Below are 21,238 nucleotides of genomic sequence, written 5' to 3'. Positions count from 1 at the left end.
ATATCAGTATGAATTTGTAATATTTCATCCTGAAAAAAATTTTATTTTATACTCCTGTCCCCTATCTAGAAACAATGACTGAGATAGTAGCAACAAGTTATTTCTAGTATTTAGATTATGGTCTCTAAACACCATTTCCCTCTTAAGGAATTAGCATTCCTCAGAGAAATGGCTAATTCCAGGTCTGAGGCCAGGTATATACAAGGTAAGCTGGGAATATATTATCATATCACAGCCCAAAGATGAAAAAATCAAAATATCAATTGAATAATGACTTCAAGTTATATCCTTAATGATACAAAGAATTATTAATCACCTTTGGAGAATGTTACAGAATTCATTATTTTCAAAACTGATAAATAAAGAGAAAGACTCATGTGTTTTCTTCTTCTCTTCCTGCATAAAGTGTACCGAGGCTACCAAGTGAGGGGGTGATACTTCTCCTAACAGAAGTCTTCCAGCTGTCAAATGAAGAAAGAATAATTAAATTAGAACATTATTATTTTCCAACCTTTAATAAAATAAAGGATCTAGGTACTGATCATCAATGGCTGCCAAAAGCTCAAGACAAAGTCAACCAGTCTTTATGTGCTTCCCGATGGAAGAACACATAATTGCAAGAAAAATAATTGCAAAAAAAAAAAATCAAACCTGAATCTCATTAGGCTCTTATACCTCACTATCAATATACAGATAATTCAGGAGATGGAAGAACAAAAACAGGACTGCAATCAGCAAAATTCAGGTTGTGAAATTTTGCAGAACAAATGTTCCTACTATTCAATAAGAAGTTTTCAAGGCAAAAAGAGTAAGAACACATAGATTAAGAGATTTAAGACTTATCTAGCAATTGAAATATATGGATCTCATTCGGATTTTGATTTAAACAAACAAACATAATTTGATTAGGGATAATGAATACATGGGAGCTTTCTTATACTATTCTACTTTTATATATGTTTGAATTTTTCCATAGTAAAATGTTAAGTAATCATGATAGCAGAAGCAACCCCTAGGATGCTATTTTAAGCATTTTATATATTTAAACTATCCCCCTATCTGTGAGGTGGGCACAGATCTCTAATATGCAAATGAAGAAACCAAGGCATAGAGTGGTTAAGCATCTTGTCCAAGGTCACACAGTTAATAAACTATGGTGCTGAGACTCAAAAGCAGGCAGTCTGACTCCACAACCCAGTTTCTAACCTGTACATTGCTGCCACTCATGATGACGCTATCTTGGACCAGGGTGGGAATACTGGAAAGAAGTGGATGCACTGAAGAGATACTTAGAATATAAGACTGACCCAGACTCCATGCTAAGTTGTACACTGGAACAAGAGTCAGAAAAGAGTCCAAGATGCCTGCGAAGTTTCTGGCTTGATCACAGGATAGATGGTGATATTGTTCACTGAAACAGGAAAAGTGAAAGAGGATTGAATTTGGAAGGCAAAGATGATCTGAGTTTGGAGCATGCTGAGCCCGAGGTGCTTTTGGGACATCCAGGTTATGTCAAGTGGCATCAGGTAACACAGGCACTCTTATATGTCAGTTTTCCCCTTCCTCCTTAGGACTATACTTTTTTTTTCTTGAGATGGGGGTGGGAGCAACTACTTTTCTAGTTTGTCGCTTCACGTTTGATTCTTGTTTCAGAAGTATTGGTCATTGTGCCCAATTTGATGTCACCTACACATTTTGTAAGGATATTTTTACTCCATCATCCAAGAAACTGGGACAATACAGGTCTATTCATCAACCATATCCCAGTCACAGTATTAGGTATTTTGTGTTACATCATTTACTCTCTCCTATAAAGTTACACAGTTATATATTCTTCTGCTCAGGACACAGATGAAGGAACTGAAGAAAGAATGTCACTTGCCCAAAGCTACAAAGCTGTACAGTAGCATTTAGCATCTCTAGTCTGTGTTTTTCCACTATGTCCCTTTTCCAAAGTGTGGATGATGACTTAGGTGCTTCATGGCCATGGCTTTTAATTGCACTGATTCACACCACACAGTAAGAAAGCTCTCCTGTTGTTATTTTCATCCAACCTTCTGTTAAGACAATGGAGAACAACCCATTTGCTAGTTTGTCTTCAGTACCTCTCTAACGCTTGCTAATCTGTGTCTTCTATTTAGGCTACATCTCAGGCTACACCTTTGCTCAGAGTCTTGAGCAGATGACAGCAGTGTATGGCAGGAATTTTATCACAATATCTTTTTTTTTTTTTGAAAGACATTTTAAAATTAAATTAAATTAATTTTTTTGCTTCTTAGGGCCACATCCACGGCATGTGGAGGTTCCCAGGTTAGGGGTCTAATCTGAGCTACAGCTGCTGGCCCACACTGCAGCCACAGCAACTCAGGATTCGAGCCGCATCTGTGACCTACACCACAGCTCACAGCCACGCTGGATTCTTAACCCACTGAGTGAGGCCAGGGATCGAACCTGCAATGTCATGGTTCCTAGTCAGATTCATTTCCGCTGTGCCATGATGGGAACTCCATTATCACAGTATCTTATTTTCATTATGTTTATTTTTAAGGATATCTTCTATTCATAGTAATATTATGTTTCCATCTATACAGCAAGAAAGAATTTCATTTAAAATAAATTTAAGTAAAAGAAATACAGCTAATGAAGACTATTATGTAAACAAAAGTAATGGTGGTTCAGAGAAATGGAAGACACTCACTAGCTGACATCGATTCCAATGGCTGGGACTGGAAAACCTAGCTCCTCACCACATCTCTGCACCCCCCTGGACGGGCTTTGGTGCTGGCCTCAACCTCTCTAACCACAATCAGATGCTGTCTCGTGACCAAGATATGCTATTATCATCTCACTTGAAAACTTTTTGTCACTGGTCACTGGCGAATGCAGCTCACCAATAGCTTGCCACTGACCCTAAGGGCTGTGGGCGAGGTGGTATCTTTAGTCTCCATTGATCAGACTGGCATAGAGGATGCAGCCAGAACCATGTCAGGGTTTCAGGAAGGAACAATCCATGGGATTGAACATTACCAATAAGTCAGGATGGTTAGCAGCTAAGGCAGTGGGCTGTTTTGGAAATCTTAGCATATGCAGGTTTTTTGGTTGTTGTTTTTTTAAACTAATACACATTCTAGTATTAAAACTCTATTGACTACTCTAGTTTCCATCCATTCCTCTTTCCTAAGCCTCTTATCCCCCAGTCTTTCATGATGGCACCATGTTTGCACATTTTGTTCCTTCTTCACCACCACCACCACCCCCCTCCTAGGATAGAAGCTATATTCAGTATACTCATTATGTTTGAGAAATCATTGTAGATGGGCTGCCTTTAAACATTTTTTATGAGTTCTTCTAAACACAAAGGCAATAAAAATTCCCAATGCTACATGTTTTTTAAAAGACATCATTGTCACATAAAATAATTTTGTTTGTGTGTTCCCCAAGGAACTGAAAAGTACATTATAGTCACTATAATCCTGCTGGGTAGAGACAGCATTTTATCTTTATTCTTTGTTATGCCCGATACTATCTGTTTGGCATATTATTAAGAAAAGAAATCTGTATCTGGAATAATGCGTCTGCATTTCTTCTCATTTCCCACAAGCACCACAAAGCCAGTACTTTTTCATCAGTGGATCTTGCAGAGGAAGGTCCAAAGCCTGAACCACGGTAAGCTTAGGTTGTGCATTTTTGATGTAGTCTTTAAGTGGAGGTGGTAAATACTGGTAAATATGTCTTCCTAAAAACACAACATCAAAGAAAAGATAGGTTCCATCTTCCTGGGTAGGGTACCCTCAGCCCCACGACTGCAGTGCTATCATAGCTCTTGAGAACCTAGGTTCATCGGAGATGGGACACAAGGCAAAGGCCTGACTTGGGCATCCTCGGACAGGGTAAACATCCCCACTCTGAAAATAGAAATCCATCCCATTCTCCTGCATAAGCGGGGTAACGGTTTGAAGCCGGCAGTGGGTGTGTTGGAGGGGTAGGTTGGGAGTGTTTTCCCCCTTAGAGCCCCCCCAGCCCCTTGACTCGTGGCTCTGCTCGGACCATTGTCCGCACACCTCGTCCCTCCAGCTTCCGGGCCGCGGGCGAGATGATTTGCTGCAGATGACATCAGCCTTGGGCCAACGGCTGGGAGAGCGGAGGCAGCCACCCCGTGAGGATGTGCCGGGTGGTCCTTTCCTCCTCCTCTTCCTCCTCCTCCCCAGCTCCCTGCCTAGTCTCCATATAAAAGAGCCGCCGCCTCCCCGCCCTCTCTCACTCCCCGCTCCTCTCCGCCGCACGCTCCAGGAGAGGGCGGAGGGGGAGGCGGCGCGCAGCGCCAGGAGGAGGGGAGACGCAGGGGGCGGAGCAGAGACAGCACCTTCGGAGATAATCCTTTCTCCTGCCGCAGAGGAGAGGAGCGGCCCGAGCCGGTTACTTCGCCGAGGCGTAGCCGGCCGGCAGGATGGCGACCGTGGTGGTGGAAGCCGCCGAGCCTGAGCCGTCCGGCAGCATCGCCAACCCGGCGGCGACCACCTCGCCCAGCCTGTCGCATCGCTTCCTCGACAGCAAGTTCTACCTGCTGGTGGTCGTCGGCGAGATCGTGACCGAAGAGCACCTGCGACGCGCCATCGGCAACATTGAGCTCGGTAAGAGGCCCTGCACCCCCAGGGGACGCGCTCGGGGAGACGCGCAAAGGCTACCCCACCTAGGGCGCAACGGCCACTTTCCTTCTCTGGCACGTCCCGCACCCCCGCTTCTTCCCGCACTCGGTCCAGACTCTTTCTGGGCTCATTTGGGAGAATAATGCGAATTTCTTGATTTGAGACCCAGTGGCAGAGTCTTTCCTAACCTTGAGGGATCTGTCATCAGGCTGGGTCTGCAGATCCCAGCTGGCTACAGCCTCTCCCGCTAAATGAAATGCAGGTGTCAGAGGGGGCAGAGGCCACAATAAAGCCGCAACCGCAGGAAACCAAAGGTGGTGGTGGTGGGGGGGGTACTGATGCAACCACTCCTTTCAGCACCCCACCCCCACCCCCGCAACACGCTGGGATTGCCCCTTGCCGGCAGACCTGAGGCTGAAGTGCCATGCGCCAGGGGCCGCGTGGGAATCATTCTCACCACAGCCACCTCAGCCCTGGAGAAATGCTTTTTCTGGCTTAAGACCTCCCCATCTTTTCTTTCCTTGGAATGACGAGGCTAGTCCCAGGGCCACGCCCGCCCCCCCCCCCCCCCGCCCGCCCTGGGACGCGGAGATTTAGCACCGCCGGTGCCTCGCTCCCAGACGGCGTCCGCCTCGCTACCGGCCGTAGGGCCTTGGTTGCAGCTTTCGGAAAGGACAATGGGGCCCCCGAATTGCGGGGTGGGACTGCTGCTTTTAAAAGTCTCAGCTTGAGGCGTGATGGCTTGGGAGGTACAGGCGGGAGGGTGGGGGCTGGCGGGTTGAGCCGGGCGTCTCTCCCGGTGCGCGCACTGCGAGCGCGCTCTGCAGAGGCCGAATAGCGGTTCGCCAGAAACCCTGGGCGGGGCCGTGAGGGTCGGGCGGGCGCAGCCTCGGGCGCGCGGACCGACCCGCTCCGCAGCCCCACCCGGCCTGCCGCAGTGCCTCCGCCCTCCGCACCTGCCCCCCGCACTGCGGCGCCCCCATTGGGCGCGGCCGGCCGGGGCTCGGGGGTACGCGTCCCCTCCTCTCCCTCAGCCCGGCTTTGTTGCACTCGAAGTCCCCGACTGGGCAACTCTGCCCACTGCCTTTGCCTTTACCCCCAGCTCCCCAGACCGCCCCTCGCCCTGACCGAGGTCGCCTGCTCCCGCCTTAGCCCCAGCCCGCGCTCTATTCTCTCGGGGTGGTTGGTGCTGAAGCGGTTCTGCCCCGAGACACCGGCTGGTGGGCGTGGTGCAGTCCGCACTGCGGTCTCTACGGCAGCCCGAGGCGGACAAAGGGCGTTCACGCAGCACTCCTTCTCCGCTCCTGTCCACCCCCACCCCCCGCATAAAGGACGAGAGAAAAACCTTGTTTTAAATGGAAAAAACAAAACAAAACAAAAAAACGCTGGTTATTTGCCTCTGCACTGGGAAATGGTCTACTGTCCCCAGAACAAAAGGCTGCAGGGTGGGGACTGGAGTTGCAGACCTGGTTCTTTTGTTTAACTTTAAAGCACTGATTTTCCCTTTCAGCTAAAAAAAGAAAGAAAAAGAAAAAAAAAAGAAAAAGAAAAAAGAAAAAAATAATGTGAGCAGAAAGCAGTCGTGTTATTTTATTCGAAAAGAATTCAACAATAAGATATGTCAATAGTGAAATGCCTCACTTGAGCATCTCAATAACCCTTCATTTTCAAACAATAGCCCTTTAATCTGATCTGGACTAATTTAGCTTATTTGCATATTTTCTCCTTGGAAAATATCACCGGTTCTGACTTTGGGTGTGGCTCCTGTATGAATCCATGACTTTGGACTTTTTAAAAATGTTATTTGTCAGCCTGTTTGCTGGGCACTAATCAGGAGGTCTCTTTCTGTCTATAAAATGTTCATAACCACCTGATGTGATGAGGCGAGAGGGACCATCATCCCCATTTTGGAGATGGGGGCCTGCTCAAGGTCACACCACTCATAAGTGACAGAAGTGTCAGCACTGCAGCATCCGTGGTTTTCTGGCCCTGTCATAATGTTAGTGCAGGACAGACTAACGTCAGAGGGAGATCAAACAGCAGTTTTCATATCTTGCTTTTATACAAAGGCAATAGTCATCCACTTGTGGGCAGAGTCCCATACAGGGAGGTGGTTCAGTAATCACCTTCCATGTAATTTTCTTCCTGCTTTGTTACTCTGCTGATCATCCTCTTAGCGCCCCATTTCTCAGGGGGTTTATTCAAGCTGCTTCTGTTTGAGCATAAACTAGATGCATCTGAGTACTGCTGTGAAGCTCTGTCTACTCTTCTTTGCACTATTAGCACTTAGTGATAAAGTTCAGATTTATCTTCCTGACATTTTTTTAAAAAAACATTTCATTGATATGAAGAGAGGAAAAGACCACATCATAAACGAGGAGCTTGGTGGATTTTCAGTAAACGATGTACTTGTGTGATCTGGATCAAGAAACAGATGTGAATGGAATCCCAGTAGTCCCCTCCTGTTTCCTTTTCAGTCCGCATGGCTTCCTGATTTTTAGGTCCCCAATTTAGTCAGGTTTTCACAGGGAATTCTGAAAGGGCGGTATTGATCCCATTAAGAATCAACCAAGTGAGTGAGCAGAGCCATTTGCTTTCGCACAGTAACAGATGCTGCTTTTCCTCTGGAGAACACTCTCTTGGGTCCTGGGGTCTTGGATGCAGCTCCAGCTGCAGGGCCTCCCAGTGCTAAGGGAAAATACTGCTCCCCTAGCTTTTTCGACAGTCTAAGATGACTTAGCAGCAAGACAGTTTGGCTGTTTCCTGGATCCTGACACGGGCTGCTGCCTCAGCTTTCAGGTCCCAGCTGGGCCTCCTCCAGAGGTCACTCCGATACCACGGCTGTAGTTGCTGGTGCCTGTGGACCCTGTTGTGTGAAGCAAGATGGAGATGCCCCAGGGGGTTCAGCTCTGATTGTGCCCTGCAGGCTGGGAAAGCAGTTCATCATCTGTTCCTCTGGTTTTCTCTTTCGCCTCCCGTCTTAACCAAGGCTCTGTGGGTTTGCAGACCCCGGTGACTTGGATTTTTGCCATTTGATGACTTAAAGCTCTTTGGGAAGCCTAGAAAATAAATCTTTAGGAAGATGGTGGTGATGCAGTAAATCCGCAGGCCTGAAACAGCCCAGCATGGATGCTTAGTAAATGCTTCTTGAAGCCAAGTGTTATGGAACCAAACTCGGGGTCTGCTCACCCATGCGCTGTAAAGCCAATCTACTGACACCAGGTTGTGGTGAAGGAAAGTGCAGCTTTGTTGTAAGGCACCAGGACAAGGAGAAGGGGTGGCTCCTGCTCACATCCCCCCAGCTCCCAAAAGGGTTCTAGCAAAGCATTTTTAAAGGCCAGATGAGGGAGGACGCCTCAGGATGTGTGATCAGCTCAGTGCAATTCTCTGATTGATGGATGATGAATTAACAAGGCAGTGTCATATGGGTTAACATTATCTATGCCTTGTCACCAGATAGTCTGGGGCCAGGTGCTAATGATCGTCCATCCATAGGGAGGTTAATTTCCTCCATTTGGTGGTGGTTTTAGCATCTGAAAAACAACTCAGGAAATACACATCAGATACTAATAGCTAGGGGGCTAAAGCAGGCGATATGGGGAGGGGGTCTGTCCTGGGAAGGCCCCATAGGGTTCTGGTCAGTTACACAAGGAAGTGAGAGCATGACTTGTTCCTTCAGCTGGATTCAAAATGCATAATACAGGGTTTGGTCATTTCTTCTCAAGTTTGAAACAATAGTCTTTCCTCGGACTTATTCAGTTAGTTATGCAGGACTTCATGCCAAGGCATTGTCACTCTACCAACTACCACTCCTTGGCACCTCCCTTGTCCCCTTGCTAATTAGTCCCCAATGTGGATTTAATAGTCATTCCCCATTTTCAGGCAAGTCTCCACCTCCCCTGTTTATTTTAGGACATAGACCACATAGGTCCATGCCCTGCAAAACTAATTCTAGAGCCTTGCGAAGAGTTTTCATTGCTTCATGGTATTTTTTTTTTTTTTTTTAAGGAACTAAAACATGTAGGGAATACTAAATGTCAGTTTGGTGTTTGCAATTACTGTTAAAGAATGTAACTTTCCTCTAGTTAACATTGGGAATCAGCAGGATTTGTTCATAAAAAAGCTGGATGTATGTAACATCTACTGCCCTGGATTTTTTAGATGTAAGTTTAGCTAATTGTTGCTTTCTGATGTCATTTTATTGAATGCTTTCAGTCTCAGATGGTTAAGAGAATTAAGAACCTGGCAAAGATTTGGGCTTCAGTGTCCATTTTATCCCAGTAGGAAAACAACAACACAGTGAGAATTAAAAGAAATGTTGGGGAATCTTATGTATTATATTCTTCTGTATTCTTCACAATCAAAAGGCAGATGGATTTCTGCTTACACAGCTTTTAATTGGCATTATCTACTAAGGATACTATAATCCATGCTGAAATACAAGCCAGTCTCCAAATTTAAGGTCATTAAATTGATGAGTCACTGTTAATCTTCTCTAAAGGCTTACTTTTGAAATAAGTTCTAACTTTTAGGCTAATAAATAAATTACTATAAATCACTTCTTTAATGTGAGATGCTATCAAGACCTAAATTATTCATCAGTGCTTTGAAACGATGAATTCTATGTAAGACACTGTCTGCATTACACATAACATATAAATTATAAACATAAATTTGTTGGCTTAAAACATAAGGAATGAAAAAGCGAATCGAAGGGAAAAAAATAGGAAAACTTTTCTCTAAGAAAGAGAACCTTATTGAATTTAGCATGTCTTCTTTATGATTCTAATCTGACTTCAGATCACTTTTTAGTATAGTTTTGCAAAAAGAATCTTTATGGCTATAGGTTAATAATTTTGAGACTTGGGCAAAAAATATTCAGAAGCCTGTTTCTTAGAGGCAGCCACTCATGGAAGAAGCTCGTGGAAAAAAATCAATTTGTCAGAGGCCTGAACCAGTCTACCATTTTAACACACAATGCATAGTCATTTTGTTCTGCTTTCTTCAGTCTGTTGTTTCTTTTGGGATATAAATTTTAGCCTTTAAATGGGAGGGATTTTTTTAGATTTTTGCTTTTATTAAATAATCCTGCAAAATGCTTGTTGCGTAAGATGAGTAAGCTTGGTGAGATCGCACCTGTATAAAGTAAAGGGATCTGGCCCTTCCTCACTGTTCATCCTGAGTTGTCTGTGATGACCCCCCTCTTCACACACACCACACACACACACACACACACACACACACGGAGAGAGAACACAACACACCTTTCTCTCTCTCTCTCTCTTTTTTTTTTTTTTGCTTTTTAGGGCTGAACCCCAGGCATGTGGAGAGTCCCAGGCTAGGGGTCAAATCAGAGCTACAGCTGCCGGCCTCCGCCAGAGCCACAGCAACAGAGAATCTGAGCCACGTCTGCGACCTACACCACAGCTCACGGCAATGCCAGATTTTTAACCCACTGAGCCAGGCCAGGGATTGAACCCCCAACTTTGTGGTTACTAGTCTGATTTGTTTCCCCTGGGCCACAAGGGCAGTTCCTTCTCCTTTTTTTAATCTGTAAATGTTATGTGCACTTTGGCCCTGGCTTTGTGCCCTGCTTTCCCTAGAATCGGAGAAGGGAGAAGGACAGATACTTTGTAACCTCTGGTCATCAGGCTGTAGACAGTGATGGTACCCACTCTTAGTCCTGGAAGAGAGCCTCAGATTGGGTCTCCAGATGCTTAGCCTTAGGCCATCCACCCAGGAGTGGCCAGTGCTCTCTGACCCCTGGTCTAAAAAACGGAGCTTGATCTCTTCCAACCCGTGGAGTTGTTCTGCCCCCACCTGGGTTAGCCAGTAAGGGTGTGGACTTGATAAGTGCTGGAGAAGCAAAGCCCCAGAGGAAAGCGTGACCTGGAGCCCCCTGAGGGCACTGCCAGCAAAAGGGCCAGGAATTTCTGTGGCTTTTTCTCCTCCCCACCCGAGACCAGGACATCCTGCTTCTGAAAGCCTCCTCAGAACCGCTTTACCAGCACCCCACCATCCCTTCCAGTCCCCAGCTCAGCGAGGGGGAATGTGAGAAGGGTCAAAGAAGGAATTTTTTTGTCCTCTGAGCTTTAGAGGGCCTGCTGCTGGCTTCCTCTTAGGCCCAAAACGGAGATACATAAACCAACTCAATGCAGCCTGACCAGTTCACTTCATTGAGAAGTGCTGTTTCCTTTCACTAACATTATCCAGTAGAAGGTACCAAGTAATTACCCAGTATTTTCTCTCTAAAATTGGGATAGATATTGGCTTGGTTCCAGAGTTTTCCTTTCCAACGAAAATAACCAGTAAATCCATTGTAACCTTTATTTTATAAGTGGTAGCAGTGATTATGCATTGTTAAGACGTAATTTGGCTGGAAATTGCTCCCTTGAAAAGGGAACCCTAAATTTTTCTTTTCTTTGGAGGTATCAAATGGGAAATATGATTTTTATCAGCAGTTCGCTAATGTAACTTAAAACTTACGAAATGGGTTTTCTACTGTTTCATGCATTTTCCATCACTAAATTACAAATCAGAGAACCAGGAGTTTGACATAAAAGGCAAATGTTTAATTGCATGTGTCATGACAAGTTAATTGAAGCCAAGGGAAGATTGGCAAACAACAATCTAAGAACAAGTCTGCCTGTTACCCTAGATGAAGTCATTCAAATCATGTAGCAGTTTGGACATAACTGATAACAAAGGCAGAAAAATTGTACACATTTAATTTCAATACACATGTCTCATTATTAACTTATTGACCCAGTTTGACAAGTGGGAAGACAAAGTGGAGCTCAGACCTGGAGCACAGAGAATCCAGTCAGCAATTTCCAATTAAGCAGCTCAGGCAGGAGCTCAATGATTTTCCACACTAGACGAGTATATAGTGTACATACATGGAAGTAAAATATTCTAATGAATTCAGACCTCTCGACCTGTCAAGCTTTCCATGAAACAAAAAGAACCATTTATCATTTCTGCATGAAAAGGATCCACAAAATCCCAACATGCCTTTCTTGTTAAAATTTAAATACTCCATTAGCACAAATGCAAACTGAGGCTATTAATGTTTCCAGGGAGACCCATAAAATTCTCCCTTATAATTTAGCCTCTCTTTCAGATTGTTAACTCCTTCACACCTGAATTCTTTCCATGGATTGTATGAGAAAGTTAGTGAGTGTGCCTCTGTTAGAAAATATTTGTCATAGTTGAAAGGGTGTTTAGTATATAATCTGAAGATAGTTTAGTTGTGTAGTCAACCAGTTTCCAGAATCTTTCTTATTTGTGTGTGTGTATCTACCTTGGTTCTTTGCAAGACAGGAAAACTGAACAAGACAACATGAATGGAAGTAAATGCAGATAGGCTTTAAGGATTTCAGAAGCGTGGTTAAATAACACACGGCCATTTATATTCCCAAGTCTGTATGCAGGACTGATGACCAGCAGAAATGATTAAGTGACCAAGTGTTTATTTAGCAACAGTTCACCTTAGACATTCTCAAGTCCCTGCCCTTCGTAGGTATGCAATAAATAATTGCTGTTGCAGAGGTTTGTTTCTGGCAATTGAGCATGCTCCATGCAGAGGTTCAATCAAGGATTCTACCTACATCGTGGCCCCTACAATGAGGCGTCTCTCTGGGAAGGTATAAGAACACATAAAAAACAAACATGACATCCAGAGTTCTGTGGTTCCCCAGTTTTGCCTAGTTTGCACCCCTGGTCTCTTGTCCTCTGGCCTCCCCTCTAGCCGTCCCCTTTGGAAGGGTGGGAGAGGGGCGGAAGGAAGAGACTAGGAAGTTAGGGCGTCAACACTCCTTAGCCTCGGGTTCCCCTCACCCCAGCTTCCAGCCTTGTGATTGGAAGCCTGAGCTTTTGGGAGAAGAGACAGTTCATGTAGAAGTTTATAAAGTATTAAACTCTGTAGAAGTTTACACAGTATTGAAAAGTTGCCACATTTCTTTGCCTTTGGATAAGAAAATTCAGGACAACTAACAATGGTGAATGAAAGAGCTGTCTGCCAGGCTAGTCAGGTAAAAATAAGTGAAAGGACAGACAGGCCATGTTTTTAAGATTGACATCTAGCCTTTTGTGCAAAGATCACACAATTTTTTTTTTTTTTTTAAGGGCTGTGCTTGCAGCACATGGAGGTTCCCAGGCTAGGGGTCGAATGGAGCTACAGCTGCCGGCCTACACCACAGCCGCAGCAACAAGGGATCCGTGCTGCGTCTGTGACCTACACCACAGCTCATGGCAACGCCAGATCCTAAACCCACTGAGCCAGGCCAGGTATCAAACGCGCAACGTCATGGTTCCTAGTCGGATTTGTTTCCGCTGCGCCACGACAGGAACTCCAGATTACACAAATTTTGATTGATATCCAGGGGTTGAGAAATCAAGATCAGAAATGGGAGGGGTAAACAAAAGTAACCAGGTATGCACACAAAATGCACATACTCACTGCAAAAACATCCTTTAAAAGGAGAGACCTGGTCCTGAATGCCAGCCCCGCATCTCTGCTTCCCCACCTTCATGCTATGTTTTCTCCCACCTACAAGTGGACCGTGGAAAAGCTAGCGATTGTCTGGTAGCCTCCTAACCTTCATGGAACTCACCACCTTCTTGTCCTTTCTACTCCCTCCCTGGAGTAAAGCCTGTCATTTTCCTAATAACTGTTTTCCTTTGCTCTTCCGAGAGGGCTGCATTTACATTTTATGAGGGTCAGGAGTTCAGTCCACACTGCTAGTTATCCTTCCCTGTGGCCTGGGGGACAGCCTCCCCAGCCCTCCCAGTTTGTGGGCATCCACTGCTGGTCACCAAGCTCTTCAGAAAAGGAGATTCCACATCCTTCCTGAAAGCCTGAGGAATGCTGCAGTGATATCTTCCAAACCACTTTGAAATGACTCACCCGAGGTCTGTTGTCTGTCTTCCTTTGCTTCCTTAGGAATCCGATCATGGGACACAAACCTGATTGAATGCAACCTGGATCAAGAACTGAAACTTTTTGTATCCAGACACTCTGCCAGATTCTCCCCTGAAGTTCCAGGTGAGGCCTTTGGTTCACTATTTGTCAATCTAGAATTCAAAAGGAGGAGAAACAGGCCATGGGAAAGCGTTGCCTGGGGCATCTAAGAGACTTCCTCGTCTTGCTCAAGGAGTCTTTGTGTTATGATCAGTTAGGTTAGCGAGAAGCCACATTTTAAGAAAGTCAACTAAGTTGTCATTATGTGGGTTTCTGTTTTGAAGAGTCTTAGATGTTTTTAAGTTCGGGGGTAAATTTAAATTACTATTTTTTTTAATATTTATCTCACTATATACTCTGAACTTAAGGGATTGCAAATTATTTAAATGTTAATTTTACTCAAACGAAGCTCTGAATACAAATTGGATGCCCCCAGAATCCCATAACTCCTCTTTCCTCCCAAGAAAGTGAAATATGTGCATTTCTGCATTTTCGCTCTCAATGAAATACACGTCATCATTTCATCATTGCATCACCACCCACTTTTCTTAGTGTGGGGAAAAGAGTCTGAAATTCCAAACTGCTATTGAAATAGCCTTTCTTTCAGAGATGAACAAGAATACTACAGAGTAATTAAAGGTAAGGACACACAAATTTGTCATCTGCTAACTAGCCACTTTCACTAGAATGTGTTCAGCCTGTGCCTCTAGGCTTAGGGGTGTAGACAGACTCTCCCTCATGTGAGCTCAGTGGCCCATAGGTCTTCCACTCAGTCACGTTTGAGGATTCAGAGCAGAGTTACTGGCTCATAAAGACTCTAAACCTGGGATGTATTTCTCCAAAGCTCTATTATTGATCGATCCATGGTAAAGCTGTCAAGAGAGAAAATGTTTTGCATTTTCTCTCTTGACTATCATGTAAGCTTTATGTAAAATCGAGAATACTCTTTTCTACCTACAAGATGTTGTTGTATGATTGCAAGTTTTTTGGCATTGTTATAAGATCAGAAATGGAATTCAGCCCTTTTGACTGATTACATCCTATTCTTTGAGCTTTGTGCATACTAAGACTTGAAACCACTTATAGAATGTCCTGCCCTCATGCATCACGCTTGGCTGTGGCGATAGATCTGTGAGATGGGGACCATTCTTCCCTTTCAGTTTGATATTCCAGTAAAATCCCATACGTTTCAGTTATGAAATACATTGTAGCTTTCAAGCATGAAATTGAGTAAATGTGTTAAGGAAAACTTAGCAAGAACTGGTTCGTTAAAAGTTAAACTTATGGCAAAACCATATGAAAATCAGCTCTTATGTAACTTGGCATTGAGACAAAAAGAGAGTGATCCGGAGACTGTCAGACAGCGTGTGATCTGCTGAAATAAAGGTATAGTATATGGTTGTTTCTCTTGTTGTTGTGTTGTATTTTTATGTCTTGTACATTTCTATAACTTTTAAAATCTGTTCATAAAAAGACAAATACGTACCCTTTATTCCTTTCTCTGGGGGTTGCTATGGCATTCTTACTATGATTGTTAAAAATTTTTTTTTTGGTAAACAAATTCTGTGATTTCCATTGTGTTCACACACTGGATTGACTTTATAGAATGACAGCTGTGCAAAATGAAAGGCTGCAAGATTGCTGAAAGTGAACCATTTTTGCATGAAAGACCTGGCATTACTCTTGGGGACCAGAAAGATCAGGTTCCCCCCAACCTCTCCTTTAGCCTAATATACCCCATTCTTCCTCCTTTTCCTGCTGTCACCTAGAGTTAGGATTGGTTTCCTACCTAGTTATAGCAGTGCTATGCTAGGCTCTGTGTCCAGAGACTGGCCTCTGCACACACAGCACCCTCCCATTCTTGTCAACTCCAGGAAGATATATGAGCCTCCCTCCCCAGCCTAAGAGGTTCTCCCCTCTGAGAACCAAGCATCTAGAAGGTAGCCATGGGCAGGAGGCCTCTGTATGGGGAGTGTTCAGGGTGGGGTGGGGGTTTCTAACCAAGACCACAACAGTCGATAAAGTACACATCAGATTCAGTTCAGGTAAGTAGTGTGTTTTAGAGAGAGATGTCACGGTAGAGGACAAAGAGGCAGAATTGGGATGAGCGGAGATCATAGGACGATCACTGGATTGGACCCAAGGAAGCCTTTAGCTTTTCCTGAACAAACCATAGGGTTTTAGGGAGCAATATGAGATCTGTTTCCAAGTGCATCCAAGTCTGGTGGTCTCTTCTCTACTCATTGATACTCTGTAGACGCTATGTACCTCAGGCCCCTCAATAGAGTCAGCTGAACCTCTGCATGTAGAGTTTCAAGAGTCTAAGTTAACTTAGAGGCAAGGAACAAGAGGAAGGTTGAATTGTCTAAAAAACAAAACTGTTCCTTCAGCCAATTGAAGAATACCTAAATAGCACCTACAGTGTGCCAGGCACTAGGGGGTGTGGGATGGTGAACACACAGTGATGAACAAAAAAGCGCAGTCTGTACTTTGCTTCCTCTTATCCTGTGAGACGAGCAGGCATTCAACAGTCACATATAGCCCAGCAGAAACTTCTAGCCCCCTGCGTCTCATCCAAACAGTTTTTGTTTTGTGTAGGCCAGCAGAGTTATAGTAATATAGTCATTGTCCTCTCTGACACAAGTATAATAGCATCAGAATCTGCAGAGATTGCTTCTAGGACCCCTGCGGATGCTAAATGCCATGAATGCTCAAGGCCCTTATATGAAACGGCGTGACATTTGCACATGCGCATCCTCTCATACACTTTAAATCATCTCTAAATTACTTGTAATACCTAATGCAATGTATCATATGTAAAAGTTATGTAAGTAGTTGCCAGCATGTGGCAGATTCACGTTTTGCTTTTTGGAACTCTCTGGAATTAAAACAATATGTATTTTCAATCCTTGGTTGGTTGAGTCTGCAGATGTGGAACACACAGATGTGGAAGGCCGACTGTAGATTAGGAACTAGGGTTGCTCTTACACCTGTTTTACATTCCTGTTATACCTGTGTTGCTCTTTTTAAGAATCGGAGATGCCTTATAAAAGACTGGTGATGGCCTCTAATGCAGCTAATAGATCGTGCAGGCAGCACCACCTGATTTGTTCCCTTGTACTAGCTTGTGTCTTATACTAGCTTTTCAATAGGGTTTTGAGATTCATTGGTCTATTCTGCAAGATTGCAGAAGGGGGTCGTCTAAGACCCCTCAGAATGGTGTCGTCATCGTGAACAAGTGGGCTTTGAGCAGGAAGCTGGAATATGTTCCTTTTTCTGCAAAAGGTGGGGGTCGTATACTATGATTAATGAAGGGGTGGGTTCTCTAGTCCCGCAGAATGTGAGCTCTGGGATTGCCAAGGCCTGTCCGACTCTGGCATACTCTAATCCTTGAAATGGTCAGTTATCTAGGGCCATCTTACTATCTCAAACCTGTTGCAGCCTTGACTGCCTAAAGACCCTTTAGCAGACATCTGCTATGTACCCAGGGCAGGTCTCTGCTAATAGGCCCTGATGTAACACCACTCCTCGCCACAGCTAAGCTGGGCTCAAGCAGACAAGTGCTCTTGAGAGAAAAGGGTAGGTTCTCTTTCATGGATACTCCCCAGTCTTTTACTCAAGTAGAAGTTAAATAGCTGAGTTTCAAAATAAAGCAATAGTCTTGCGGTTCCTTATATGGACAAATTCAACTACTATTTTAACATTTTTTGTTTCTATATTACAGGATTTTTTTTTGAACCTTAATCATATTGGATGAAAATTTTTAAATAAATCTTACCACGAGAGTAGAGCTAGGTTTCCCATGCCAGATGGAATATGTTTCACTCGCCATTCCTGTTTACTTCCTTCTCTAACTTAACTTCAGGTAACAATAGAGAGGATGGTGTCCTAGGGGTTATAGAAAGTGTCCCATGATTGTCTGTGTTTGACACACATCATTTCAAAGCAACAAACAAATACAAACCATTCCCTGGACGAGGGACACCAGAATATTAATTTGTCTTCTTTCTTTCATCATTTTGCTACTTCTGCATATTAAAATAATTAAACATTTTTGTTAACCCAGATCCTCACCAGCAACATAGCATAAAGCAGATTCTGGACCCCAGCTCTAAACATTATTTGCTGTAGGATCTCAGACAAGTTACTTAACCATTCTGTGTCTCAGTTTTTATTGCTTGTAAAATAGAGATGACCCTTTCACCCTCTATTTTTCATGAGGATCAAATGAATTAATTTGTGTGAAGATCTTGGAACAGTGCTTGTCACATGGTAAAACAATAAATGTAAGCTAGTGTAACATTGTCTCCCTTGTTGAATATTTATCTGACTTGTATGTTTGGTGATGATTATTATCTAGGAGAAATAGTGGCTTTAGATATTGGCTGGCTTCCTTTTTGTATAGATTAACAATTTTATACTAAAGGTGTTTCTCAGAGATAAAAATTGCCTTCAGCATTATCTGAAGGCACATAGTTGCCCATAGTGTCAGGGCAGCAATATGCTAGGACTTTCCATGACTGAGTTTAGCAAGGTCCTTTGGGAGAGTTCCTGTTGTGGCTCAGTGGGTTACCAACCCGACTAGTATCCATGAGGATGTGGGTTAAGGGTCCTGCATTGCCATGTGAGCTGTGGTGTAGGTTGCAGATGTGGCTCGGATCCTGCATTACTGTGGCTTCAGCATATGCTGGCAGTTACAGCTCCAATTAGACCCCTAGCCTGGGAACTTCCATATGCCGCAAGTGGGACCATAAAAAGCAAAAAAAAAAAAAAGGATCCTTTGGCTGTGAGACCAAAATGGAGGTGATGCATTAGGTGCTGGCATAGCAGGACCTTAGGGCAGGGTTGAAGACCATTAGCAAAATGGTCCTGATGCTGCCTAGGTAAGGAAGGATGCTGATGTGAGCAAGGGTGCTGGCCTGCTCTCTCACCTGTAATCAATCCATGGATGTGGGAAACATCTTCTCTCCCTTCTGCCACTGGGTTCGCTCTTCTGTTCTCTCCAAACAAGTGACTATAGACTTTACCAGTTTTAAGAAGTTGAGATTTCCCATGGTTTATTTTCTTGGTCAGCTGAATGAATAGTGAGACCCTGGCATATTGACATTTTGCCACTGGTTTTGTAACTCCTAGATGGCATTCCCAAAGAGCTTCCTACAGTGTGATTGATTTTGTAATGTGAATATGGGTGGTTCCCCTGAAGAGTCCACGCCTTTCCTCTAGAAGGTAAAGAAACCACAGATTTGAGCTGAGTGACTGCTAAAAATATCCTGCCTCCAGATTGGTTTTTGATGGGGAATTAAAACCACACCCTTTGAATTTAAGTCATGCGAATCCTCTCCTCCCTTTGACATTAATGAGGCAAGGATTTACAACATTTGCCCGTAGAATCATAGGAAAATACTCAAATGCTCTTAGAAAAGGTCTAAGAATGTTTGTAGTCACCTTCTTTCTCTGTCTAGACTTGTATGTTTAGTCTGTCTTTGTACAGAATTATAGCTTAATTGTATGAGCCTAGAATGCATCAGCCACTCTACGACAGGGAGAAATGAATGTGTTTTCAGCCCTGCTCCCAACCTTTAAACAATAAAACACACACATATACCTTCGCTCAGTTGGAGAGGCTGACTTAACCCTCTGGGACCCTGTGGTTTCCGAGGGAAAGCAAACACTTTCTCCTCCTGTTTGCTCTCTCGTGCGGGCATACACATGGGTATAGGCACCTGCCCGCATGCCTGTTGGGCTCAGCTTTTCTCATTGCATCATCCTTCGAAGTTATGGCAGGAATCCTGGCCTTGGAAGAAAAGGGCAAATAAAGACCCTTATTTTTTTTTTGCTGTAACCAGACCTCTGTTGAACATCCATTGAGGTCAATGCCGCCAGCCTGAGAAGGGGACTCCCATTTTAATGCAAATTGCCCTCCTTTCTCCTCTCGCCCCCTGCCCTCAGCCTTCCCCGCCCCTCCTGCTCCTTGCTCCCCGTCCCAGTGCCCCCATTCACAAACTGCCTGCCCCCACCCCCATTTCTTGGAAACGGTTGGAGGCCCAGTGTTTCCGAGAAGAAGAAGGTCCATACTTTTGTAGTGTGTGCAATACAAGGCGTTCATTCCTGTGAAGGTCACTATTTGCTCAGCGTTGAAAGGTAGTGATTCTTTACATCCGTAGATCCTCCCCGCTCATGTGATTTTTTTTTCCCCCCTATCTGGTGCAGATGCGGCCAGAGGAATAAAATGGTGGTTCATTGCCATGTGCAGGCACCCACGTTCCCCAGGGTTGTTAATAATGGCTCATTCAGACAACCCTAGAAATACCTATTCATCTCACTTTTTTTTTTTTTTTTAGAGCCAAAAAGGATGTTTTACCCTGCTGGCCCTAATGGCTCTCAAGCGGTTCTTAATGGGCACTGTGGAACCACCCAAAGTAGGCAAGCATAGGCAAGAAAGAAGGTAGCAGAAGATTGGTTGCCCGGGCCCAGTAGCCATTCTGGGGATTGTCAATAGCCCCGCCATTAAATCCAGCTAAGCGCATCCCAGAACAGCTGCTAAAACCGCCCTCTGAGGACAACATCTTAACGCTGCATGTCCATGCTTTTGTCTTTATTTCCAGAGACCAAAGAGGGCCCATGGTTTTTGCTAGATTTGTTGTGGTGGTGGGTGTTTGTTGTTTTTAAAGCACACCAACCACAATCAGCGAGTCCAGTCTATTTTTTTACTTCCTGCTTTTGGGTTTTCTCTGTAGCCTATTTTTTTTTTTTTGTTCAGCATCTATGGAATCATTCTGGGAATAATGGCGGAAGATGAGGAATAAGGCTATAAACGAGTAGACTTCTCTTTAAAACAGGTCATATTTTTGAGTGTTTATTAAGTAAGCAAGGAATTGTTAAGGAATTCATGGAAGAATTAGGGATCCCCACTGCTTATAATTTAGTTGGGGAAATAAGTCATTTGCAGCTTTAAGAACCACTAACAAAAGAGTGTTTCCTTAATTTAAAAACTGTATGTGTGTCAGAGAGACAGAAACACACAAGGATGGGGGGAGGTTGATTTAAATTCTTGAAGAAGGCAGGGGTGAGAATAGAGGTCTTAACAAGTATTCTGTTTTGATTGTTCAACCATAGATTTAGTCACAGTGACAAAGGTTACCCAGGTACCAGCACCCCCACCCTAGCCACAACCCAGGACTAATTAAACGCTACCCAGGCAACGATCAAGTATCTCCAAACATCATACTCCAGGGCTTACGCCTTTTGTTTTCTTGGCTGCAGTCTAAGGGTAATTTCTATTGCATGTGAAGTCAGATTTCCTTGGTCCTAGAGAAATGTGAGAAAGAAGTGCCCCTGGGGAATCGCACTTAAAAATGAACCGCAGGGACTGGAGAAATTAACATAAACCCAAGACGAAAATAATGTTTTCATCCAGTGTTCCAACCCCTTTGAAAGATGGGCCTATGGTCAGGAATGGTGAGGTGAACGTTTACAGAAAATGCAACATGAGAGCCTACGTATGATTTAAAAATAAAATTATCTGATGAAAAGTGAGCACTGCAGCCTGGGAAAGGTGGCGTTCTGTGGGATGTGTCTCCTTTTGTGCAGTTAGAGCATCGCTCATTTTTAAAGACACAGACTGAATTGC

General features: G+C 44.1%; 1 protein-coding gene across 1 annotated transcript in view; it reads left to right on the top strand.

Annotated features, from left to right (window-relative positions):
* The first annotated feature begins 4,214 nt into the window (after nucleotides 1–4,214).
* Nucleotides 4,215–21,238, top strand: part of MAP1B (microtubule associated protein 1B) — a 97,985-nt gene continuing 80,961 nt past the window's right edge. Inside the window, exons 1-2 of the mRNA XM_047793694.1 lie at nucleotides 4,215–4,631; nucleotides 13,591–13,692. Of these exons, the coding sequence (XP_047649650.1) occupies nucleotides 4,448–4,631; nucleotides 13,591–13,692 (286 nt within the window). The 5' untranslated portion in view covers nucleotides 4,215–4,447. The remainder of the gene's footprint in view (nucleotides 4,632–13,590; nucleotides 13,693–21,238) is intronic.

This window comes from Phacochoerus africanus, chromosome 1, assembly GCF_016906955.1.
Source record: "Phacochoerus africanus isolate WHEZ1 chromosome 1, ROS_Pafr_v1, whole genome shotgun sequence".
NCBI lineage: Eukaryota > Metazoa > Chordata > Mammalia > Artiodactyla > Suidae > Phacochoerus > Phacochoerus africanus.
Note: the sequence above shows the minus strand (reverse complement) of the source record. Positions and strands in the feature narration are given on the sequence as shown.